The following is a 27,436-nucleotide window of genomic DNA, read 5'->3' on the forward strand; positions in this document are numbered from 1 at the left end:
TCCATTCAGGCAAACTTTATTCTAATTAGATTTAAATATACATTAAAAAAGATCAATACATAAATAATTTATAGTTCTGCAATTCTGCATACCCAGATAAGATATACATATCTGCATTGAAGTGATGAAGACAAAGGGAATTTTCAGTCATGTTCTCAAAGCCCATGTGTATCATGCACTTGTAAGGCATTTTATGAAGTCACCCAAACTTCCCTTATTTTCCAGAGAAATAAATTACATAAACAGAAACAAATGAAGTAAAAACCAGAATGGGCACATCAGTTTGGAAATATGCAATTTAGAATTATTGAGACAAAAACACAGTGCTCAGGATTCAGTATTTTTGATTACATATTACGTTGCTCAAGGTAGACAAACTTGTTCCATTATTAGTGAAACAAAGTGCTAATTTGTTCCAATGGTAGTGTAAATCATCCTCTTGATTTCTCTTGGTTACTTTTGATCTATAGTCATGTCATCCATGAATACAAATGGAAATCTAGCATAGCTTCTATATTTACAAGGGGTACAATTCTGGCAGATTTCCTTCACATTGAACATTTGCAGTATGACCAATATCATTAGATACATTACAACAAAATAAGCACTTATTGGTAAAATAAGAAATTCATACACTCAAAATATACGTTAGAGAGAAGGAATCATGATGTAGTTGCAATGTTTTCTGATTTATGATGCATAGACAGAAATTGTAGAACGAAATAGCAGAGAAAGTAACGAAGGTGGGAAAAGGCCTTGAAAGTAAGTTTTGTTTGGGTAGACATATTCAGGTCTCTCAACATTTTTTTTTCTTTTCCTTTTTTGTACATTTTTAGAAATAATCACAGAAGAAAAATTAACACTGGAATAGCTAAATTCAGAACACAGATTTTCAGCATAATTCTTCATTTTATTCCGCAAAAGATGCTTATTTTAATATTAAATGAACTTTATATCTCCAAGTATTAATAATGAAAAACATGAAAATCGTGGCGTCTTGTGATATATGCAGTTGGTAATATATACCAAGATTGCAAAATAACATTCAGTTACGTGATCTTCACTAATAGGTCCTGTGGAAAATGGAAAAAAAAATGTTCCAACCATTCCTTGACAATACCATTAGCAGCATAATTTTGTGCAAAGAAAAATTGTGAAAATGTTGCTTCAAAATGATTTCTTCAGTAGCAGTGCACATTTTGTAATATTTTCTGTAACTAAAAAACAACTTATACAGATACTCCACACTCTATTTTTTTTAATTCTCTGCACTCAATTCAGCAACATCAGCATTTCAGTTACACACTAAACATTGACAATGAGGGAAACATAAAGTTCATTTTAATTCCATTCATATATAGCATTACACTTTACTTTATACTACAGTAATGCACACATCTCTAGTTAGATATAAATAACACTTACTTACTGGCAGCAAATATATATATCTCATTGATCATGACTCCAAACCCCAATATTATTTACAAAGCAATTATTTCAGTTCCAACCTATTAGGTATAAATAAAGAATTCAATGGCAAATACAAAATTTCGCATGAATGTACCTGCTCAAAAGCCATATTTTCCAATTTGTATTTAAAGAAGAAATCAAAGTTCTTCAGACAACACAATGACCATGACACTTTTACAAGTGAAAAAAATGAGTCAGCTTCACAAATATATAGAAATGTTTTAAATATTTTTGTTTTGGCATGAAATTCCATAGCAGGGTGCAAAAAACAAGACACTGAAGTCTTAATACTTAATGCATCAAGCAGTTTGAATTGCTGACTGGAATGTTTTATATGATTTTATGCAAGCTGCCTGACTTCAATTTAAAGATCTCCCAAAAAGAATTTCAAGAAGAAAAAAGTAATATTTTAAGCCAAATCTCCTTCACTTGATTTGTAGGTCACCTGAGAATGTCCCATAGCAATAACACAGTCCATTTCCAAACTTCTAAGGAAAATATGTGTGAAATTCCAGCTCAACTTCCAAAGCAAAAGAGAGCATCTAGTCTGCAACTGTGCATTTGAGCCACTAACTTTTGAATCAAATTTTAACAACCTTTCACTGTAAGTTCTCAACTTACTAGTAACAAAATTTCTATTTATCAAAATGAATAAGGTATTAAAAATATCGGACTTTTTTCTGGGAATCACAAAATGTGCGGAAGAAATTTGATAACTCAAAAGTAGCTTTTCTTAATAGACATGGGATGTTTAGATCAATTTACAGCACTGAGACAATTTCTAAATTCTAAACGTAATGTTAAACTGGTATTGATATAACAGTTTGCAAATTCCTTTGTTAGTACATTCCAGTTTCTGTTAATTATATATTTGGTATGTTGAGCACCGAGTGTAATTTCAGCGTTTGTGAAAATAGTATCCCAAGTCATACTTGACAGAAGATAAGCCATTCATTTTCCAGATGCACATTGCATAAAATTATGCTTCACTGAAGCTACTGCAAATCACAATAACCTTTCTCCCTCTAAAATGAATGTTGGGTTTATGTATTATAAAATACATAGATCAACCATTACTGTGTTTATCTTCTTCCATATCTTCCTTGTTACTTGCGTATGCTACACCTGAATTTGAACACTGTAAGGAAGTGCCCAATAAATTATCATACATTATTTATTTGGTTGTTACAAACAAGAATGCAAAAACATCTCTTTGTACTCATAAAAATTCTGCCAAGCATTGTGACTTTAAGGCTGCACTGTTCTGGGATGTTTAAATCTATCCAACACATATACAAAAAAATCTTCTCTGTTGTACAGCATTACTATTCACTAATCAAAATATTTACATCCTTTGCTTTTCCAAAATGACTAAAATCTCCTGGTGAGATGGATGGGTAACAGATAAAAATATGCAAATCCCCTTTCTGTATGAAACACAGGATAGTGACACGATAGATGTTTAAATTCTCATGATAATATCGAATTACCGGATTTGGCTTCAAGAAAACAATGGCAAATGCTTATTTTTTCTTAACCTGATATTGTCCAGTCCTGATAATACTGTATACATTTTTATATAGTGTTCATGAATACCTATGAAAATCGATTTGAAAAATTTCTTGGTCTCTATTTGAAAAAGTATGGATTTTTTTTTTCTCTAGTGAAAAAAACTGCTCTAGCAGTAAAAATACAGGCTTGATTAAAACAGATTTCCTTTGTAAGGCAATAGTTGGATGTCATCTTTTTTTTTATTTTCATACTAGAATAGTTCATTTTTTCAAAAGGCAGGATCCAAACTGCAAGAACTATTAAATTACTCTTAAAACGACGGACTTTTCCACAGAGAAAATTGGAACTTTGCAATTCAGTATGGCAAAAAAATTAATAATAATTCAGCTGAATAATTTTTACCAGCAGCTTTTATCAATGAATCTTATAAGACATTTTTGTGATGTTTTTCCCTTATAGCTATGTGCTAGTATATGTGGTTAAATAATTTGCTTTCAAACTGTTAAAATAGGATTAAGATTTCATTATCAGTTCTTATGCATGCAAATGTCATTTGCTATGTAGATAAAGAAAACATAAATTGTTTCCTATTCAGTGACTCTTAGGCAGGCATTGAAGAAAAACTATTTTATGCAGATTTGTAAAATCTCTCCCGATCTTCAAAAACTTGAATTGAGATCCCAAACCTATCTGAATGGCCTTTCCTGAATCATACCAAGGCTGTTATAGAAGGTAATCCATAAATATTTGCACCAAATAGGGCTAATAATGAACTGCACTTAGGAAGACCCAATTGTTTTATCCTTAGAATCTGAAGTCTTCCCCCTCACCACCCAAAAGCAAAACTTCCCACAGGTGCACATTTACAACTTTATTTTGGGCCCAACATTTGTTATTTTAAGACTTCATCCGCATTACCTTTACCTTGATTAAACTCTGAAAGTCAAAACCATATACCTTTATGTATGGACAGCTTCTAAAATCTAGGAGAGGTTTTTTGAAGTTGACAAGGCTTCTTCATTAAGAGATAAGAATAACCCCAAACAACAAGAACTGTCTCTGGGCCGCTGAGCACCCCTTTCTCCCTTGTGCCCCTTCTTTTCATATTCCAATCCTATTCAAAGTTTGAAGGAGTGAGGGAAAAGCTAGAAAGGGCACCGCTGCAGGGGTTGGAAACCAATGCTCTAAGCCCATCTTGAAGTGGGCAACTAATTCTACAAAGTGCATTTTGTTTTCACATTCCATTTTCTTTTCTGGCGAACTGAAGCTGATTCGGTTGCAGAATGAGATATGAGGCATTTTCCCAGAGTGATATTCAAGTGTTCTGGGGCTTTAGACATCATCAAATATTCTACTTTGAGACATTGACAAATATCTTCCACCAGGTTGGTACCTGTAGAATATAAAGAGATTTTAAATATGGAACTTATGTGGCACTGTTTTTGAGCTAAAGGTATTGAATGAGGAGAGCAACGTTAGCTATGGTAGTCCAAAATCAGAAGGAGCCTGATAGCAATATTTTCCGACTAGTAACTTTATTACACTGGGTTGTTGTTGGAGAGAAAATAGGAGGAGGAGGGAGTAATATGTATGTTCACCACCTAGGGCAGTGGTGATGAACATATGGCACGCGTGCCAGAGGCGGCACTGAACTCTCTCTGTGGGCACACACGCCATGTCCCAGAGATGGCAACCGTCCCTCTTCAACCAGCCGCCCGCTAACTCGCCGAGGTCCCATGTGGCTGGATGCATCCCAGCACGGCTGGTTTCCCTCCCCCCCGTCCTATTCCTCCTGGCCTTGCATGCTCTCCTTTTCCCACTGCATCGCCTCCTCAGCTGTCGGCAGGCCGTCCAGCTCAGAGCTGGCTTCTCTGAACTGCTGGTGGTGGGCTGTGGAGCCCCAGAGTGTGCCAGTTGAGTGGCTGGCAGGCTGTGGCTGCTGATGGACACTGTTGGCCCCCATGCGGTCGCTGACCTCTGTGTGTGGGGGCCGATGGTGTCAGGCAGCAGCCTCCCCGGCCTGTCTCACCTTGCCCTGCAACAATGGCATCCCTGCCCCACCCTGCCTCACCTCACCCCGCAGGACGAGCCTCCTGCTCACTGCCCCACCTGCCAGAGACCCCCTGGATGTCCCCCAGCCCTGCCCGGCCCCCACAGGCATCCCTTCCCATGAGCAACATCGAGGTGACCACACCCACCTTGGCCACACCCACCCAGTCTGCCATGACCATCACAGCCATGCCCACCCAGTGGGCCATGCCCACCTGGCACCCAGCAATAAATAAGTGGGTTTTGGGTTGCAGTTTGGGCACTCGGTCTCTAAAAGGTTCGCCATCACTGATCCGGGGTTACTTATAAAATAATAAAGACAAAATCTAATAAACAAAGAAACAAATAAAAGGCAGAAAACTTGTGAACTACACCTCATTTATCACATGCATGGAGATGCATGGAATAGCACTATGACGTGTAAATCTTAAAAAGACAAAATACCAGGTTGTAATGGCATCTCTGCAATTTTCAAATTTATATTCTAATTTTTCTATATAAAATATGGAAACATCTAAAGCTCTACTCAAATGTAAGAACTCAGTGACAAGAAATTAATATTGTATTGTTTACACAACTAATTCAGGTAATGATGTCCGGCATTAATAATGGAAACAACTGTCTTTCAGTGCTATGAATAATCAAGCATTTAACTTTTAGTGCACTTCTATGTGTATTATATTAAGCTTTCTTGGTAGTGTTTCAGTATAGGAAAGTCAGAAAACAATACATATTTTTTCTGGGATCAAGCTTCTATAATTATCTTTTTTCCTGGATGAGATGTTGGAAACCTGTGATGAGATCTCCTGCTTTGGTTTGTCTTTGTTTTTTTTAACAGAACATAGCTGATGAGAACTCTGAACAGGAACTTCCTGGCACCAGGAAGGTTATTTTGACTTAAAGAGTATTTACAGCAGTGGTTCTCAACCTGTGGGTTGGGACCCCATTTGGGGTCGAACGACCATTTCACGGGGGTCGCCAAACAACGCAGTCCGCCATTTTTCCCCCCTTTTCTTTAGCTGTGCTACTCCCTTTTATTCTATTGGCTTTTGAAAGCCAGTAGAATAGACTCTCTTGAATAGAGTCTAATTCTATTGGCTTTCAAAAGCCAATAGGTATTGTCCAGGCTGTCTCTGCCCTGCTGAGCCCGCCAAAAGTCCCAGTCTGCAAACGGTGCTGCACCAGTTGAGTAGTCCTCGACTTACAACCGATTGAGTAGTCCTCGACTTACGACCGGTTGGGAGTCGCGGCATTAAAAAGGTTGAGAACTACTGATTTACAGGGAACTTCGGTTTCTAGATACTCCTTACCTTCCTGATTCAGAGTCAAGAGGATCTTCATTGACTGCATCTGCATTAAAGTCCAGAGGTTCTGCATCCTGAAGAAGTTCTACTCTGTCCCTTTCATTCCTTCCATTTGACCTGGTGTACTTGGAAGTCACTGCAGGAAGACATTTCACAATTCAGTCAAGGGGCAGGTTGAACTCCAGCAAATGGCTGAAGAGGTCTTTGCTTTTTCAACAGAAAAAAAAAAAATCGATCTGGAATGCAGATAGTCCTTACAACAGTTCGTTTAGTGACTGTTCAGTGTTACAATGACACTGAATGACCGTTTTTCATACTTACAACCATTATTACAGTATCCTCATGGTCATGGGATGAAAAAAAATCAGATGCTTGGCAACTGACTCACATTTATGACGGTAGCCGTGTCCCAGGACAACTTTAAGGGACTTCCTGTTCCACTGTGCAGAAAAGGAAAGTATTTTTTGATTGAAAGATGGAGCTGTTCTGTATCTGATATTTCTTTTTGTTTTGCTTAAAGGTTTGTGGGATTTCTTGGCGTGTTTTATTTATATTGTTATTTGCTCAGAGCCTGTGGGAATGGATAGCATACTGACCATTCGTCCATGCATAACCAAGACAATTTGGTCTATGGTTAAGGTAGAAGGCTAGAAACCAGGAGATTGTGAGTTCTAGTCCCACCTTAGGATGAAAGCCAGCTGGGTGACTTTGTGCCAGTCACTCTCTCTCTCTCAACCCAAGCCACCTTATAGGATTGTTGCTGTGGGGAAAAAATATGAAAGCAACTTTTTCCAAATCAAAATCTGATAATTATTTCCCAATAACTCCAATTTACTTCTAGTTTGATATCACCAACATCACTGCAAGTTCTACCAACCCTCCTGGAACTGAATGAAACAGTGTAATCAATTATTATCCACGATCCAGAGAAATACACAAGGTCCCTCAGAGACCCCTCAATTACCTAAAGTTATTACTAAATTCACAAAAAAACCAATTAAAACTCTCAAGAAAACAAAATGCAAAATTAAATTGTTAATACAATTCTTACATCTGTTTGTATTGATCTCTGTGAAACTAGATTCTTTTTGGTCTGCTTGAAGATTTCTGTTTCTTGTTGAAGGTTCACGATTGTTTCCATACCGTTCTTTCCACTCCTGTCCAAAAATGCACAGAGTAAATACACACTTATAGGCACACACAAATTGTATAGTACAGTGATTTTAACGTCTGACATTCCAAAATATTTTCTCTGAAGAATGAGAAAGTGGAAGGATGAAGCAATCAAAGAAGGTTCAACGTCACAATGCTCATTAAGTTTACTGCATCCAAGAGAGGGACCATGCTCCACTTACCAATTAATAAAAAAATATGACTGAAATCTTGTAGGATCTCACATGCTAAGAATGCCTAAATTGCTTTGGTCTTCTCACAGGAGATAGCTGAAGTCTTGTGAGAATTCATGATGTTTCACTATTTGGGGCATTTATAAAAAAGGAAGGCACTCGTATTCAAAATACCAGCACTTGGTACCAAAAATGAGTAGTTACAAAATGCCAGGGAAATCTAGCCATTATAATCAAAATGGTTATAATGTAATACTGCTCAGAAAAAAAAATACCAATGTTTTACACAAAATGTAATATGCCACTTATTTTTGCCTATTTAGGATTGGATTGCATGCTACAGAAATAACCAAATTTTCCAAAGTTAATATTACTAAACTTTTACTGCTTAGAGAAAATATATTAAACTGTTGCACGTACCCTTCTCCTATTGTCCCCATCTTCCTGCCTTTGCCGTTTTCTCTTTTCTAGGGAGAAAAATGTTTTCATTTAAATGTCCAGTGGATTTTTTTTTTAAAAAAAAAACTTTATACTTTCAGTGAGATCAGTTTTTCCCACTAAGAATTACAAACTTTGGGATCAGAAGAAATGCATGATGGTTTAGTATGTCCCTTGTCTGTTATAACTGCATCATGGTTGGAGGAGCCACGTGGTAGCTGCTCTTTGGAAGAATATGTTCAAGTTCCCTGATCAGCAAAAAATGTGAGGCATTATTGAGTAGTGGGGCCAAGAAAGTATAAATTGGACATGCTTTGGAAGCGAACAGATTCAAAACACTGCTAATCTTTTCCCAACCCTGCCTAATCTAATCCAAAGAATTGTCTATCTTCTGTCTTTCTATCCCTTTACTTCTGTACATAGACAATGATGTTGAACATGGAACAAGGGGAATCAGGGCCAAATTACTTGATTTTTGCTCAGGGAAAATTTCTCTACATGGGAAACAAATGATTACAATGCCAAAACCAGGTCAAAAACTGGATAAAAAAATTACGCTGCAAGTAGAATGAAGGCTAAGGCTAAGCCACTATTTACCTCTATATTTCTACTGTAGATTTTGCACATGTATGTTAGAAGAGTTATTTATGTGTTAAGTTGAAGGTGCAGAAAACACAATTAGGAGCCTGCATTTCTTAACAATGTACGGATGGAGATATTAATTTTGTCTTAAAACTAGACAGAAACTAGGAAATGTACCAAACAAGATTGGATGCTTGTAATGTACGCTCATGTATCATTGGGGACGAATGTCAATATAGAGCCAGGTGGAAAATGAATCTATAAACAGCATTTTTAGAAGAGTTGGGCTCTCCCTATTAATTTGCAAAACACAACAGCCTGCTTCTTAGTTATGGAGTTAGCTATTGGCAATATTAAGTATCAAGGAAGCTGCATGTCATTAAAAATCATTAAGTGGTGCCAACAGAGCTAAAAGAGTCTGTTCATCATGTCCTGCTCTGCAAAAGCACTCAGTTTAACTTTTTTGGAGACAGAATACAGTCCAGATACATATTTACTCTCTGAACTTTGTTGTTTTCTTGCAGACATTTTATTACCCAAACTAGGTGGCATCATCAGTGCACTAGTTACCTAGTTTGGGTAATAAAACGTCTGCAAGAAAACAACAAAGTTCAGAGAGTAAATATGTATCTGGACTGTACTCTGTCTCCAAAAAAGGTCAACTGAGTGCTTTTGCAGAGCAGGACATGATGAACAGACTCTTTTAGCTCTGTTGGCACCACTTAATGTTTTTTAACGAGGGTACCAAAGACCCATCATTCAACCCTAAGCTACAAATATTCTCCTTTATCGGCATAGTTGATATCCTCCAGGAAGATAATTCTTTAAAAAATTGGAATAAAGGAGCAATGTTTAAAATTCCAGAGTTCTGGATTAGAATGGTCACAAACAGCCTCTCTTGTACCTCTTCTGATTAACTCTTTTCCTTCATCTATTAGGTCTGAAGTCATCTCATTGTCTCCCATGAATTGCTGGAATCCCAGAAGATTCAAACATCGAGTTCCTAAACTGGAAAAAAAAAACCATTGCCAAACAATAAAAACAAAAAGAAAAAATAAAGATATTTCTTGCAACAACTGGAAGGGACTTGTGATCCAATAAATGCTTACAATTATCACAGTGGAGGGGAATAACAGATTTTATGTAACTGAGGCTATCTGCTGATTGCCTCCAAGAATGCTTCTCAAAAATGAAATAGCTTGCTAGGTCTAGAATCACCTGAACTAGAGAGCAATTTATGCAGCATTTTATGGAATTATTGCCATGGGAGAGAAAGGGGGGAGGGGCGGCAAAGAAATCAGCTTTTTCCAGATCCACAGTCACTGGCCCAATCCAATGTCAACAAAATGAAAATGATTATTTCACAAACTATATGAATTGAAATTAAGCGTCAAGATAGATAAAACGTAAAATATGTATAAGATATCTTTTTAAAGCATGTGAATTAAGTAACATTCTAATGATGTGTCAAGCAGGAGAACTACCGTATATTCCCGTGTATAAGGCGACCTCCGTCTTCGGCGCCGAGTCGCATGCCTAGAAAGTCGTCTTATATGCCGGAAACTTCTGTTATTTCCGGCGTATAAGACGACCCCCGACTTCGGCGCCAATTTTAAAGCTTGCAAAAGTCGTCTTATACGCCAGAAAGTACGGTATGTATTTTTTGTGGTACAAATTCATTTTACTTATCACATGCCAAACAATTACTGGTTATTATGCTTGCAACTCTAAAATTTATATGTCAGGAAAAGGGAGGAAAAACTCAAGCTGATGTTAAAACTTAACTTTTTCAACATTTTCTGAACTTGCTGAGAAAGGCCAGTTCATTTGAGAAAGGAAGAACAATTTCAGAACATACAATATCCAAACAATACAAATTTTAAAAAAACGTTTCCTACCTGAAGTAAGTAGCAATGCAGAGAATGACAACCAGCATGGGATAATAAATATAAAAACCATCTGCTATGAAGGACAACACTTTCATTGATCCCATAATCTGGGAAGCAAAAAGTAAGAGATGTTAGCAAAGCCAGGTTTTGTTTTGCTGCTTCGCTCAAAACACTTTATATACTGAAACTTAAATAAAGTTATTATCCATAATTTTAGACATTATGCATTCTGTGGACAGTTCATTATACTATACAAAACTAGATTATAATTTGATGCTGCAGAGAATAAATAGTATATTTATTGCTTTTTAAAAATAAATCTATAAATATAATTAAGGAAGGAAGAATATTTTATGTCTGATATTCATCTTCAAATACTGTATGTTAAAGAAGTAAAAACAATTGCATGTGCTCAAACTTGCAGCTATAGGTTAACCCTTTGGTCACTGCTTTCTGCCAAAAGAAAATGGCACAATACAATGTAATCCTGACTGCTGTTATATTACCCAGATGGAATGATGATGTATAAATAAGAAGATAATGTATAAGAAAGAAGAGAATCTGTAACAGTGAAAACTGCAACTAAGTGTTCTCAAGCATTCATCTGAGAAAACCAGATTAACCTTCAATTTCTGCATGCAAATCCAGAACTCAATTAAGACATGTCAAGGCACAAGTATTCCTACACAATGCTGGAAAACTGACTGGATTCAACCATCTCTATTTTTTGTCACCTTTTGATACACGATAGATTGCAGGTACAACTTACAAACCAGAGCATTAGGAAGGAGTCTTAATTCCCAATTTTTCTTACTAAAATGTACCGGTACACTAAATTTTGTTTAATGAGACCATCCATATCAGGATAGAATCAGTATGCCCCATTATAAACTGCAGGAAGGGATTCTGACAAATCTAGACCTTTTTTTAAAAAAAATATAATTCATTTACAAGAAAAGAAATTTAAATTCATCAAGGAGATAATGAGATTGCCTCAAATTGAATCCTTGAAATGTTCTGGTTTTTTAAAAGAAGATTGTTAAAACATTAATGTCTCATCTAAGGCTGGCTCAAGCTCTTCATAGAAGCTGGACTAACGTGCCCATCATCATAAATGATCAAGGTCATAAACTTTACTTGCTAATATATATTTTGCATACATTTATCCTGTTCCTTAATAATTCAGGCCCCAGAAAAGGTAAGGAAAATGAATGTGCCTCTCTCATAGATAAGTCATGTTATCCTAGTCCAGCCTTGGTTTATGAAGCATTTGATGCTTTTCTGAGTACAACATCATTATGGGTCACGGAGTACATTGGTTGGGCATCAGATGCAATTTCCTATTTCCACACTATATGGATATTGAACCAAAATTAGATAGCTTTAAAGCTGACAATGGTTTGTTTTAGAAATCTGTTATTATTATACACATTTATTCTATTAGCTTTACTGAGTGCAACTTTGGTAGAAACATATTATAAGTTTACTATCTAATTAGATGCAATAAATACAGATAATACACTAAATCTCATCTGCCCAGTGATGGACTTAAGAAATATAGGCTTAGATTAATAACATTTATGAATTTTCCCCTTGTAGGGATTGCATGTAAGCTTCTGTCAGTAGAACCAAATTGTATATAGCAAACTGGAACTTATATGCAAACGAAACAATTTCTACTAAGCCAAAATAGCCAAAGAAAGAATCAAGTCAGGCCAAACAGATTTGAAATCCCGCTTTCAGCTGTTTGGGGGAAATCTCTTGGTATTAAATGTATAAATCAGGGGTCTTCAAACTTGGCCCTTTTATGACTTGTGGACTTTAACTCCCAGAATTCCTCAGCCAGGCACACTGGCTGAGGAATTCTGGGAGTTGAAGTCTGCAGGTCATAAAAGGGCCAAGTTTGAAGACCCCTGGTATAAATACACTACAGCAAAAATAAACAAATACTGTTAACTTACAGAGGTATAAGCAGTTGGCTGTTCTGTGGTTCTCTGAGAAATTGCTGCATCCATATGAGTCAAGCCCAAAAAATTTAGACACAGAGGAGGAGTCAAACGACAGAACAACCTGCGTGAAAAGTAGCAGCAGTTGAAAAGTAATTTCAAATTCTTCCTTTCTTATTACTAAGAGTGTTCATGTAAACTGTATTGTACTTTTCTTGATTCTTTTCATGCAGAAGAAGTTAGTTAACACTTAATACAAGTAGTCCTCGAATGATGACTGTAATTGAGACTGCAATTACAACTGTAAATCATGGTTGTTAAGTAGATCACCATGTGATTGTGCCCAACTTTCCAATCTTTTTTGTGGTGGCCATGGTAATTAAATGAACCCACTCGTTTGCTTTGCAGCATTTTTTTTTTTTTTTGCCAGAAAATGGAAGCAAATGTCAGGTTCCATTAAAAAAAATGCTGTACATTGTGGTCATGTGACAGTAGGATGCTAAATGTAGGCTGACTCCCGAGTGCCCAAAATGTGGTCATGGGACTATGTTATGGGGGGGGGGGGGACAGCCATTGAAACTTCAAATCCAGTTTGTAAGTAGCTTTTTCGGGGTTCTTTGTAACTGAACGGTTGCTAAGTAACCGATAATAAATTGATGACTGCTGGTATGCTGCTCCGCATAGAACTGTAAGCAGTATTTGGACTGAATATAGGTATGTGCTACTGAAAGGAGATGAATCAAAACAGATTTCCTCTTTCTGTTCCCAGCAATCTCCAGAAAACACTCTCCTGAGGGGTCCCTAATGTTCTCTGAGCTTGGTTGTTTTCTTGCAGACATTTCTTGACTCAACTAGGTAACATCAGCAGTGCTAATATTAGCACTGGATGTTTTCTTGCAGACTTCAATATCTGCAAGAGAACAACCAAGCTCAGAGGGCACCATTTCATCCCTGAGCTGCAAATATTCTCTTTTCTTGGTAAACACTCTTCTGAAAGTTGGGAGTTGATTTCTGAATGGAGTGGAATGGACAGGAAGGAAGATATTGTACCGATGATCCCTCTGCCCAGTTTGTCAGTACTTCTCTCCCTTATTCTGCTATGAATGAGACTCTTCTGCACAGCAGGGAACAGTTTCTGGAGTTCTCCTACTGCTAATTACATAATTATCATATATAATAATTGATTACATAATCTGATTAAAAATTAAACCAAGAGCTATTGTGGACTCCAGATTTTGGCCAAGATCTAATTATATTTCAGTGCATTCCTTCTTTATATTTAATTGGCCAAACACAAGTAGCAAAATAAATACTTACATGCCACTGAAAAGCAAGCTATATGCATCTGTCTGATGGTGTGAAGCTAAGTAATAATAGTTGAATACACGGATCCTGAAGACCGTAGAATAAACGCAGATACTCAGGAAAAAGATTGTAAAAAAGCAAGCCATCTGCAAAACAAGAAACGACAGTTTTTATTTGCGTTCAAATTAACAGCTGCAAACAGGTGACATGTGAATGACCAAACCAATTGCCTTCTGATCCCAAACTTGCATAGCTCTTAACAAATAAGCTTAAATCTAAGTTTCCTCAAAGTCAATGAATGCAGAACTTAACAATAGGCTCATACATATAAATATGACAGAAAATGCCAAACCATCACATTAACTGACCTCTATGTAAAAATAGTTGTAATTCTTTTCCGCTAGTCGTATGAATATGGCAAAGAGCGACAGAACTGGCTTTGGGCTGAAAAACGTGCATTCTGACCACACAACAATGATGGAAAAGATGGCCAGGATAATGGCAAGAATCCTGTGAAACCATGGTCGTAGAAGACATTCCCAATACCATTCTAAAGCAAAGTGAAACAAAAGAAATGACAAAGGGGAGAAAACATGAAAATCATTTCAAAACGGCTTTCAGTTAGTCCTTGATTTATGACTGTTCAGCAACTGTTTGAAGTTACAACCTCACTGAAAACAATGACTTACTCTTATGACCATTGCCAGTTCACATTTATGAGAGTTGCAGTGTCCCATTTGCAACCTTCCCAGCTGGCTTCCAACAAGCAAAATCAATGGGGGAAGCTGGCAGGGATGGTCACAAATTGCAATCACGTGGCATCTTGCTTAACAATGCAGTAAAAATCAGGTATAAAAAAAATCAGATGTAGTCACCTGATGCCTCACTTAATATACTACACCATTTAATGATAAATTTTCTGGTCCCAGTTGTGGTCATAAGCTGAAGGCAACCTGTATCTTTTCTAGTAGCAGCTCTTGAGCTGAAGCACCTATCTCAAGGTAGAGCAGACAATAAGAGGACACAGGATGAACCTCACATACAAAATTAAACCTAAAGAGAAAATGCTGATAAGGAACAAAGTTTGAATGATTTTTTAAAGATAATGTTATAGACTTAGGATGGATTGGGCTGAATCCTTTTCACTGTTTTAGAGGCTTTGTTTAAAACATGTATTCTATTACGGGTACAACAAAACATACCAAGAGTTGGTGTATAGAGATATTGGATAATTTTGTTTTCAGCTTCTTGAGACTGAAAAGTATGAACAAATTGATGAGTGGCACTGGATTCATTTTTTGCCACATCTTCCAGGTAAAAGGCTTGCTCTAAAAGAATTTGCCACTGGACTTGTGTACGACGATGCCTTTGAACTGAATAAATCACCTAAGAAAATAAAAACAATATTCTAGTTATTTATGGCAATAAGGACAAAATAAGATAGAGATGATTTCCTCAAAACTCCAACAAGTGCTTCCTTAATAAACAGAATACACATCCTCTCCATAGAATGAATGTACATGTATATTTGCATGCACATGCCAAAATAAAGACAGGAATAACTTTTATGAGGAATATGGCTTGGGTTACCAAGTATCTATCTTCCTGCATACACATTATTTAAAATACATAGGAACTTGTCTTCCACCAACACTTTGCTTATTTCTTGATTAGCACAGCTAATTATGGCTATATGTGGATATATTTTCATGGTCTAAGTACAATGACACCTGCTTACAATACAGTGCATGTTTAAAAACAAGATTGGAATTTGAGACAACTGTACCCAACTGTTCTAGCAAAATAAACAGAAAGAGTTCGAAAAGACAGCACAAATTAACTTCATTACTCGGTAATTCTTATACTCATATAATGAATACATGGGGTGGGGGAAGTATGTAGATTACATGCCAGATTTGCACACTGCAGCTCAGACATGTAATTCAAATCCATGAGGAAGACACGTTCTTTATCAGATGGCCAGCTCTCTTGGAAAGACTGTGCTTCTTTGGAAACTGGGAGTAGAATTCCTGTGAATCTGTGATCTGGAGCTGGAAAAGAATAGAGTTTTTCCCCACTCTGCAGTCTCCAAGTAAAATTTTAAAATGTGCATTGAGTTCAAGAAAACTGAAGCAGGGGAAGGCATTTTTAGTAGAAGAGGAAGCAACAGGACTCCAGAAGGGGTAAAAAGAGTCAGCCAAGATGAATCTCTTAATCTTGACAAGGGATCAGCTGGAGTCTCCCTAAAAACCAGGGAGATTCCATGCAAGAGATGCTGCTGAAACAGAGGAATCAGGTCTGAGTTACAGTAGAAGAGCAGATCTTCTGGAACCTGAGATTAACCTACCTACTCAGAGCATCTGCAGCCATTATATAATACAGAAGTAGATCCTCTGAAAGGCAGAAAATCTACTGGGATGTTGGGAGTAAGCTTTAGGAGCAAAACGATAGAGTTTAAAAGACAGCAAGATGATAACTAAAATCTGTCTAAGATTCAGAGCATCTTGTCCTGGTCTCCAATCCTGAAAGAAATCTGCATTTATATACACTACAGAGGGTTAGGAAAAGTCAGCATTTATCATATCATAGTCTGTTTATATTGTGCGCTTGCTTGATCTCTGAAATGCCCTTATAACTTTCCAAAGATTGGCCAAAGAGGTGCTGAGGATTTGAAATGACTTTATTGGGATGATGTGACCATCTTTTTAATCACAGTATTGCTTAGACTAGAAATGTATTCCAGGCACTAGAGAGGCTAGATTCACAATCAAGCCCCCCCAAATCCCAAACCGGCCTAAATGATATATTATTTGGAACACTGTGTGGGTCCTAGGACTCTATCACATTTGAATAATGTACAGATTTTCTATGTACATTGTCCAATGTACAGATTTTCCAGAACTGTACAGTCCCTAGAAAGACTGGGGTGCAAATTTTGGGCATAGCTGGTTATTAAAAGATATCTGCACCCTAGTATAGCCAAATTACCATATCCCGGTAATCCAAAATAGATCCAATGCAGTGATATAGTCTGAGGAGTATCAGGCTGCATTTTAACAGTCATCTGCTCTACATACGCCCAACATAAAAATAGTTTGTTTACTGGAGTCTTGACCTCTTGGACTATGACTTTAAGTTCAGATACATTCAAGGGAAAACAAAGACAGTGTTGGATGCAATTATCCATAGGTATCTTTGAGAAGATCTAAGAGAACTTTTGGATTTTTTGGATCCAGGAATGTAGGGATATTAGTCTCTCAAATGTTTATGTTACCCAGCCTGCACATTCTGCTTATACATCTGCTACAACTTCTGATGTATTGAACATATAGCAATAGCACTTAAACTTATATACCGCTTCACAGTGTTTTACAGCCCTCTCTAAGCAGTTTACAAAGTCAGCATATTGCCCACAACGATCTGGGTCCTCATTTTACCAACCTCAGAAGGATAGAAGGCTGAGTCAACCTTGACTGGTGAAATTCGAACGGCCAAACTGCTGGCAGATGGCAGTTAGCAGAATTAGCCTGCAATACTGCATTCTAACCACTGTGTCACCACGGTTCATACACCATTTACATTATCTAACTACCTGCTTATGAAGCTTCACTAGGCTTTTCTCTGTTGGATAAGTATTGGATCTTTCTTCAAAGTCTTCATAATCATCCATGTTTCGGCCCATCCTCTCCTGATATTCTGTAGGACACTGGAATTAAAAGAAAATATATTGCAGTTTATATCTATATCAAAGCCTATCAGTGAGTTCATTTGAAAAAACAACTGAAGCCTTAAAAACAGACCAAAAATGGTCTGCTCTTATTATACATGAGCTTTTGTTTTCCTTCTTTTTATCAAAAGTTTCTTTAGCAAAGAAGACAGCAGTGGGCTAGCTCGTTTCCTTGCTCCATTAAAACTGGGAATCTAAATAGTTCCTACTACAGAAATACAATCACATCAGTTCAGACAAAGTTCTGATTACAGGTAATCCTCAACTTATGACTCAACTGAGCTCAAAATTTCCATTGCTAAGTGAGACAGTTGTTGTGAGTGTTGCCCCATTTTGCATTCTTTCTTTCCACAGTTGTTAAGTAAATCAGTTTCTTTCCACAGCTGTTAAGTAGTAAGATAGTTATTAAGTGAATCTGATTTCCCCATTGACTTTGCTTATCAGGTCACAAAAGATGATCACAAGACCCTGGGACACTGCAACCATCATCAATAGGAGTCAGTTGCCACGTGTTTGAAGGTCGCAAAATGGGACCATGACCCCAGGACGCTAGCTGGCAAGCGTCCAAATTTTGATCAGGTGACCATGGGCCTGTTGCAACCATCATAAGTATGAAAAACGGACATAAGTCATTTTTTTCAGTGCTGTTGTAACTTCAAACGGTCGCTAAATGAATGCTGTTAGTTGAGAACTACCTGTATTCCTGCAGGAATATTTTTGTCTGAAAGTACTGAGCTTTTGCGTGGCTTGTCTTTTCTTCTGCCAAAGTGGCCAGTGGCAGTGAAATTAGTAAAGGTCTTTCTCCTACCATTTGCAGTAATTTTTCTCCTGATTGCTAAGTGGTTGAGTACAAGTACCAGTAACTGTGGGCATGACCTGGCACAATGAGGCACTGAGACTAAATCAAGACGTGCTACTGTCTCTACTGAAAAAAGTAAGGGGAAATATCGCTTCCCAGAATTCAATTAGCCTTCTCATGATAACTGATAATTTTGTACCCCCATGGCAACATTTAATACTGATTAAGCTACCTTTTTTAATACTGTATCCACACATTTCCTCAAAGGATGGTTGTATTTGATGCTTTCATTTACTTTGCGGACCTCCTGTTTACGTGAGGAGAAAAAAAAACCATTAGGAATATAATTTCTATGTAGAGAAACTTTGAATATGACATTCAGTTAAATTTAAAATGTTTTACAAAAGATTTTTACAAGCAGAGACAGACTCACTGAGCAATTTATTTTGAAACCTCTTTTAGTAAAAGGGTGGAAACGCAGGCAATATAATTTGTAATGGAGTCCTCTTTTTACTTTGCACCATTTATGCTTTTTGGCTCTGGGGGCTGGAGGCATTATTTTTAAAAATTAGAGTCGAAATTATTAAATAAGGGAGCAGGAAATTCCATTTGCACAGAAGTATTGAATAGCTGACATCATCCAAACTGCTTGTTACCTTTCTTGCTATCCTGGATATCAAGAAATTGTATGTACCTTTGGTATATTTTGTTTCTCAAAATCTTTTTATCTACTCCCTTTTGTATCCCTGCATTTGGCTGTGGAATTCACTTGCCTCCATGACATCCTCCAGGTTTTCTTCCGCATCTGCCTTTTCAGTCATCAGTTTAGCAGCCTTAAAGTAAGTCTTCATGAGAAGATAGCCCTTTTTAGCTCCATTCCAGTGAGAGCGTGGAATTTCTACCAAGCCATATCCTAACAGCAACACAAGCAGAAAGAGGCCCCAGGTATTGGCAGCAGCTATTCCTATTGTCTGAAGCTGACTCCTAAAACAGAAAACGTGGGCTGGGTTTTCATATGCAATAAGTACTAAAGATTTTATGCCACCATTATATAAAATCCTGGAGAATATCTACATATATGGCTGCTAAGAGTCAATACCATGTTGATGATCCATAATCAATTAAATTACATTTTTATCAGAAAAAAATAACAGATATTAAATTCTTTTTCTGTCTTAGTATTTGACTAATGATTCCTTTTCCAGAGTTTGGTGTAATACGTTGTTGATAAAGTACAATAATTTGCTATATCCAAGAGATTCATATGAATGTTGATATTACGTAAAACACTCTGAGTATTAAATGTGTTTTGACTTTACTGAAGTGTTCTAATGCTGTTACACCAAAACCAAAAAATGTTATGAACTGGAGTCAACTTTTAAAGTAGGAACAACCTTGGAAGACTCTTGGTAAGAGCAAATTGCTATTTCAAACTTAAAATGGAGGGTTTTTTGTTTTAAAAAATTTTTTAACATGACAGACACACCTGTTTTTGCCTGAGAAAGCATTCTCTACTGAGCCGGTGAAGCAACTGGTCTCATTGGCTTACATTCTCAGTACAAATCTATTGAGCTACTCAGCCAAGGTTGAAATTAAATGTTGAGCTTTTGCAGCTTCTAGTCATGATTAATAATCATCGATTTCCATAATTAAATAATTAATTAAGTGAATGGTAAAGTCGTTAAATAAAAAATTGATAATGCGAAAGGAGCAAGTTACTTCTACCAATAAAGAATACACTGATACATTAGTTTAGTCCCTGTTAGAAGTAGCCCCACTGAGGCTGAGGAATTCTGGGTGTTGAAGTCCACAGATCTTAAAGTTGCCAAGGTTGAGGACCCCTGCCTTAACTAGTATGAGGCAAGAACCATATTGGATCAGGGGAGTTCAATATCCTTTCATCCACAAGAAAAACCTACCATAAGTAAATATGTGCAACTAGATATGAAATTAAAAATCAAATCTTAAATTAAGTTCAACAACATAGCTATAAGTTCTATCTCCTCCAATCGCTAAATAACAGTCTAAATATACAACATTTCAAAATATTAAAGGCTTAGCAATATTACTTACCATTGCAAGCTGATGTTTGGATTTATAGCTACATATATCAAAAACGCCCCAAAAATCAAAAGGTATGTTCCATAATATATAGCATTTTCAATTAATGCTGTTTTAATCTTCCCAGTAATGGAAAAACCTCCTGATCTAGCATAGGACTGCATAAAGGGTAACAGAATCCTAGGAATGAAGAACAAAATGAATATATTTTTCTTTCTTGTTCAGTAAGTACTTGGCACTTATACACATACAAATAGAAAAAACTGGCAGCTATAATATTTCTGAAATGTCTTATTTTAAGGTCCAAAGAATAAATCAAAAGGAAGGAAACCGTTTCCTCACAGAACTGATTTGAGATCTACAGGACTGGCGTGTTAAGTAAATCTATCATTGGCAGCAGGTACCGAGTTCGTATTTTGTCACCATCTGTGACAAAAAAGTATATCCAACTGATTCAGTGAACAGAGCAGCTACTTTACAGAAAAGCCAAGTTCCTTCCTCAGTTTAGTTTCTCTGATGGCTTAAATAAGATTTTTTCACTTGGCTGGAATAGAGAGAAGAACTGTCTTAAAACCTACGTGACGTAATGTAAAGAAGTTTGATACGTCCTGGTAGGCAAACCTGTCTTTCAATTAAAATGTCCCAACACTTACATTAATGATGAACATTCAAGTGATAAGATATGCAAATGTATAGACTGTTGTTCTTTTGAATATTTTAGTTTAGGCTGTTTCAAGCATTCCAGAAATTTCCATAATGCTTACCATGTTAAAAACTGTGATGTCCAATATACAACACGCCAAAAAATGGGCATAATTCTATCAGGGATATAACTCCATGGTTTGAAACATTTGGGTTTACTATAAAGACAATGAGAGTTAGCATCAAACATATGCATAATATAGAAATATACAGCACTAATTTTTGATGGGGAAGCAATGTTCTAAGAAAGGCTATATTGCAATGTAAAGCAATAATGAGACTCTCACATAGCCCACAGGAGCCCCACAAATTGCAAGAAAAATAAAAAAGGTGCCAGAAACAGTACACACACACACACACACACAGTATATATATGTATGTATGTATATATAGTATATACACACACACACAGTATATACAGTACATATACACACACAGTATGAGTGTGTGTGTATATATAAAACCTCAGAAAACATATATATATATATATATACACACACACACACACACACATACATACACATATACACACACACATATATTTTATATAAATATATATACTCTCTCTCTCTCTCGGTGTATACATACTGTGTGTGTGTACACACACACACACACACACACAGAGTATATACATATATCGACATATACTTACACCATACACATGGGGGGACAGGAGATTGAGAGAACTGAACAGGAGTTAGTTTCTTAACTTGGAATAATTGAGGCTCAGGACTGGATTGGACCAAACTAGATATGGTGGATCCTTGGCTAACCTCTGGTGAGGTTCTGTTAACAATGGCAATGTGGAATGCTGGGATTACTATTGCTAAGTAATGAAGTCATATGATGTTGCACTTTATGACTGCATTGTTAGTGACTAAAACTGCAGTCCCAATTACTATTGTAACTCAAGGACTACATGAATTATAGAATAATAAAATAGAGCTCATTAAACTATTCAGCTTCGTAGAATCATACATGCAAATTAAATTGATTACTCAAAGTAAAAAAAAGCTCAGAATATGAACTCATTCAACGTTCAGACCCAAACTGAAATGTTTACCATTCGAGTTACTAATTACAGTATAAATTAGATTATTCAGCCAATAGTAATAACAACATGACTCATAAAAAGTGTCACCAATGATCTGATGCAATATAAACTGGTTTGAATTTTGTGCTCTTTGGCTTAGAACTATGACTGCTTCCCTTTATACTCCCATCTGTCTCATTCATTTTGAATGAGACTGCTGATCTATGCCAGAACTATAAAGTATCCTACTTTGGAGAACTGACAAAAAGAAACCCAGGAATTTATAAAAATGTAATAAAGTATACTTGCACTAAATACAAGTAATTAACCAAGTAAAAAGGAAATATTCATAGTGATGTCTTTTTGTTTTCACTTTGTTTTTAAATACCACACTTTCTATAAGTAGTCCTTGACTTAACAACTTTCTGTTGTTAAGTGAGACAGTTAAGTGAATTTTGCCCCATTTTACAATCTTTCTTGCCTCGGTTGTTAAATGAATTGCCGCAGTTGATAAATTAGTAACCTGGTTGTTAAGTGAATCTGGCTTCCCCATTGACTTTGCTGGTCAGGTCACAAAAGATGATCACATGACCCTGGGGACACAGCAACGGTCATAAATATGAACCAACTGCCAAGCATCTGAATTTTGATCACATGACCATGGGGATGCTGCAAGGGTCTTAACTATGAAAAATGGTGTCACATTTTTTCAGTGTCACAACTTTCAACACTCACTAAATGAACTGTTGTAAGTCAAGGATTACCTGTACTTATGTTATGTAATAATAAAAAACCACATCACAACATCTTTCTGCCAAATTACACCACCTTTAATTATTTTTATTGATATCTCATTGAGGACTTCACAATCTCATGACATTTTTCTCATTTAAGTTAAAAGAGAGACTCCTCCTCCTCCCCCTACCAATGTTACAAGATTATCAAGAGATTTTCAATCAAAAAAGAATTTAACTTTTATATGCCTTGGTACCTCTGAGTGGGATTAATGTCTTGATGTTGCGCTTCTGATCCACGGCTGGTGGGATAAATGTATGAGTCGTTTAGATCATGCTTACACCGATTGTATATAGTCTAGAAAACAAAAAGTCAGCAATTGGACAAAAGTAAAATAAGAGTTATAAAGACATGGAGGTATAAAGACATATTCATCAAACACATCAGCTTCCCAAAATGAAAACCCCCAATTTTGCTATGTTGATGTATGCCAATCATCCTTTGCTTTTCAGCAACTCATTGACAAATGTATGCAATGAATGTATCCTTACTGTATGTTTGTTGATTTCAAAAAAAGTGTAATAAAGTGAATAGGTTCAAATTATTGAATAAGCACATTTTACATTAGATATTAATCAGATATCTGATGTGAATTTTTTGAAACTAAATTATGTCCAAATAACAGTAAATCCTTATGTGTTAATCCTATGGAAAAATTATAATCAAATTTTATTAAAATGGAGAAAATAAATACGAAAATTCTTACCGTAGTGACATCTAAGGGCAGTATAAAGACTATGAGAAAACAAAGATACCAAGCTAATAGTGTTGCAACAATCACAAGTTTGTGCTGCTTTTTGAAGTCACCATATCGCTGTAGTATGATTAATGCCAAAAAGAAGACAACAACTATCTCAATGCCCAAAGCTGCACCACTCATTATTATCCACTGATTCCAACCAGCATATATTAGTCTGTAAGAGGATTACATCTGTAATAAACAGCAAAACAATGATTTAAATACAATAGAATACGGCTTGTAATAAACATATACTTTTCAGCTGAAAAGGTTAAAAAAATCCATTTAACTTGTCTACCACATTGGACCCTGATCCGTACCATCAGACGTCACTGTATTTTAATAACCACAGAACAAAAGCACTGATCTAAATGCTATTTCAGTTCCTGAGTAACCTCTGTCCTTCTTCTACAAATGGCTATTGGTCCTGCTGCCTGAGGTTGATGGGAGTACAGTAACAGTGTAGTAAATCTGGAGTTGGGGGAACTTGTGGCTGCTTTAGAGAGCAAGACCCCTTGCTTTTAACTGTTTTTCTTCAAAGGAGCTATTGTACTTACACAGCTCTGTCATAAGGAAAAAGCAACTTTAAAGAAGAGCGAAGAGAGCATTCAAGTGAGGAAAGGCCACATTTCATGTTTTGCTAATCTATAGGGAATAACATATTAAGAGTGTCTGGGATTATGCAATGCTTGAGATACTCTTGTTATGCATTTTTAAAATTGTTTTCTGTATAGAATATGTGACTGTCTGCATTTCTATCCTCATACAAGAGACAGCACTGGAGTTTTTAAAGATAATATAGACAATGCTACTTATAGAAAAGATGCAATATAAACTGATAAGAAATGACTCACAACCAAAATGTCTAAGGAAACAGTTCCTACTAGATGATCCTGCTTGCTTGGTCTCCAAGATGATCCTGAATGACCCTTCTGCATAATCCATCCGTTCAAAGGTTTTCTGACATGAATGCAGAATGTGACCTTTGTGGTTGCATTAAGGGTTGGTTATCCTGCCACAGACGTTCCTCCCTCCCTATGATGTCCCACTCAAGAATATATATTTTTTTCCTAGAAGATCACAGACCTTTCAGATGACTGAGTTTCTGTCCCTGTTTTGTCTCCCTGCTCCTTTGAGCCAGTTTAGATGGTTTTTCTTGCTTTTTTTAAAATTATTGTTTTACTGATTTGTGCTATGACTGTTTTAGATGACATTATGTCAGCCCTTTTGAATCCTATTGTAGCAGAAAGGTAGAATATATTTTAAAGAATAAGTAAGATCAGGAATACCAACTATTAATTTTATGCTTCATTATTTCGTTTGTCAGTTTTTATTAAGTCATTCGAAATGAACTTCAAACCATAATCGCATAAGTCAGTGGTGGCGAGCCTATGGCATGGGTGCCAGAGGCGGCACTCAGAGCCCTCTCTGTGGGCACACGTGCCATCGCCCCAGTCCTAGGCCTTCAGCTGGGTTTTTAAAAACTTTTTCGCTTTAGGCCTCTGCTGCCATGTGCAAAAAAAAGAGGTTCAATCAACCAGTCAATTTCAACTTCTTGTGGGGAAAAAAAAAGATCTTGCAAAGTTGGAATTGATTGAACTTTTTAGTCCCACCCAATCTGCCATTACCACCACAGCCACGCCCACCCAATTGGCCACACTCAACCAATGGCCACACCCACCCAGCACCCAATGATGCATAAGTGGGTTTTGGATTGCAGTTTGGGCACTCGGTCTCTAAAAGGTTCGCCATCACTGGCATAAGTAGTACATATTGCTTTTATAACATATTGCTATCGTAAGCAGAGATGAGAAGATTAAAATCTGATAGCGAACTTTTATCCTATACTGTAATTTTTACTACACAGGTACTGAGAAAAAGCTAACCATCAAAAACTTCCATCAGGATATCTTAATAATTTTAAAGTATTATTAAATTAGTTAAAGTAACTAAGGAAAAAAGCTTAAGCAACTGCTGGTCTAAAAAAAGCATAGTAACATTTCAAAAGTAGTAAGATAAAACCTTAAGCAAACACTATACACCATATCTGTAAACTTGTCTGTCCTACAAGATAACATGTAAAAAATGAAGCTGTAAATTCAAGTTGGCAGTTCAAAGAGAGCTAAGTGTGCATTTCACATTCATCTCCCTTTGCACTTGCAAGCTTGCCTTTCAGAAATTGATCTGGTTTCCCTGCTTTGTAATGAACTTTTTAAAAGCAGCACTGCTAATTTTATACAGGAACCAATTACCATTCTAATACAGGCACATTTATCCTTAGAGTGGTACCTTGGTACTCAACTGCTGTGAAATCATCAAATTTGATGTGAAAATTTTATCCCGGTACTTTGTTTGTTTGATACTCAATGCACAAGCTAGAAGTTGTGTCAGTTGCCTTATGACTTAATATATTATTCCTTAAGGGAAAAAAATTGTTTGGTACTCATCATTTTTAGTACTCATCGCACCTCCTGGAATCAATTAACAATGAATACCAAGGCACCACTATATTTTGTCCTTTAACCACAATACATTCTTCATGTGTGGATACATAAACACAAACACACACACACACACACACACACACACATTATATATATATGACTATCACACACACCCCACCTAAGATTCAAAGTGCTGAGTACTGAATTCTAGCATTTCTATTCATTTAACACTGGAGGACAGAAATAAGCAACAATTCGTGAGAAGAGTTTCTATCAACATGCATGGGTAAGGCTGGCAACAGGTAATGCCAGAATATATACATATCCATTGATAATTATTCACATCCATGCCCTACATTTATTTAGCACACTTCTCTATCCGGTCTAAGCAAGCAAAAAAATAAAATAAAAAATGGAGCAGAGAATCCCACAGAACCAGAGTGGGATGCCCGGTTTTCAAGACTTTAAAGCACCCATCCTATTAGTAATTATTAAAAAAAAATCCTTTAGAATTAGGAAGATTTCACTCCAATTCTACTACAGTCTCCTCCTGGATATGCTGGTTACTGTCCTTTCTTTTAAAGAAAATGCCCTTCCCCAACTTGGTGTCCCCTGGTTCTGCCCGAATCTCCAAATTCCCGGGTTGCGGGTGATGGGAACCGTAGTCCAATACATAATAGGGCGCCGAGTGGGGAAGGCCGTTCTGACAGGGCTGAAGAGAAGAAAGCTAACCAGTGCGGGAGGACGAGGCTGCGGGTGATGGGAACCGTAGTCCAATGCGGGCTGCGGGTGATAGGAACCGTAGTCCAATACACAATAGGGCGCCAAGTGGGGGAAGGCCGGCCTGAGAAAGCCGAAGAGAAGAAAGCTAACCAGTGCGGGAGGACGAGGCTCTCTGGACTTACTCGGCAGAGACGGAGCTGGGCACTCCCCGGTTGCATCCTCTCGGGGTTCCCACTCCTCGCTGGGTCACTGCTGGTCCCCGAACCTAGGACTACGGGCTTTCCGTTCAGTAGAAGTCCTTCCCGAGGCTGCTCCCAAGGACTCAGGCGGAGGAAGTCCGGCTCTCCGCAGGAAGGAACCGAGCCGGCTACTAGCTGAGCCGCAGACACCTCTGACATTTCCGGCTCCGCGCCGTCGCTCTCGGCCGCGGTTCGTCCCTCGCGCGCGAGGAAGCCTGGGAAAACATATCCACGTTGCCGAAACCTACCACAACTACATCACTGCCTTTAAAAGGGGGAAACTACAATATCCAGGAGACATCGCGTTTGGCTACGCGCTTGCGCAGGAGCAGG

General features: G+C 37.1%; 1 protein-coding gene across 1 annotated transcript; it reads right to left on the reverse strand.

The window, feature by feature from the left end:
- LMBRD2 (LMBR1 domain containing 2) lies at positions 1–27,337 on the reverse strand. The gene is made up of 18 exons (XM_039347893.1): positions 27,047–27,337; positions 23,665–23,889; positions 23,155–23,255; positions 21,193–21,288; positions 20,441–20,608; positions 19,141–19,351; positions 18,600–18,674; positions 17,434–17,547; positions 15,044–15,227; positions 14,210–14,391; positions 13,854–13,987; positions 12,552–12,660; positions 10,600–10,697; positions 9,606–9,709; positions 8,102–8,148; positions 7,387–7,492; positions 6,342–6,471; positions 1–4,375 (listed from the first exon to the last, which is right to left on the reverse strand). Exons 2-18 carry the CDS (start codon positions 23,836–23,838, stop codon positions 4,315–4,317), a joined length of 2,094 nt encoding a protein of 697 aa, XP_039203827.1. The 5' UTR covers positions 23,839–23,889; positions 27,047–27,337; the 3' UTR covers positions 1–4,314.
- Between the last annotated feature and the right edge of the window lie 99 nt (positions 27,338–27,436).

Source organism: Crotalus tigris, unplaced genomic scaffold (genome assembly GCF_016545835.1).
Source record: "Crotalus tigris isolate CLP2741 ecotype Arizona unplaced genomic scaffold, ASM1654583v1 scf7180000018103.2265978, whole genome shotgun sequence".
Classification (NCBI taxonomy): domain Eukaryota; kingdom Metazoa; phylum Chordata; class Lepidosauria; order Squamata; family Viperidae; genus Crotalus; species Crotalus tigris.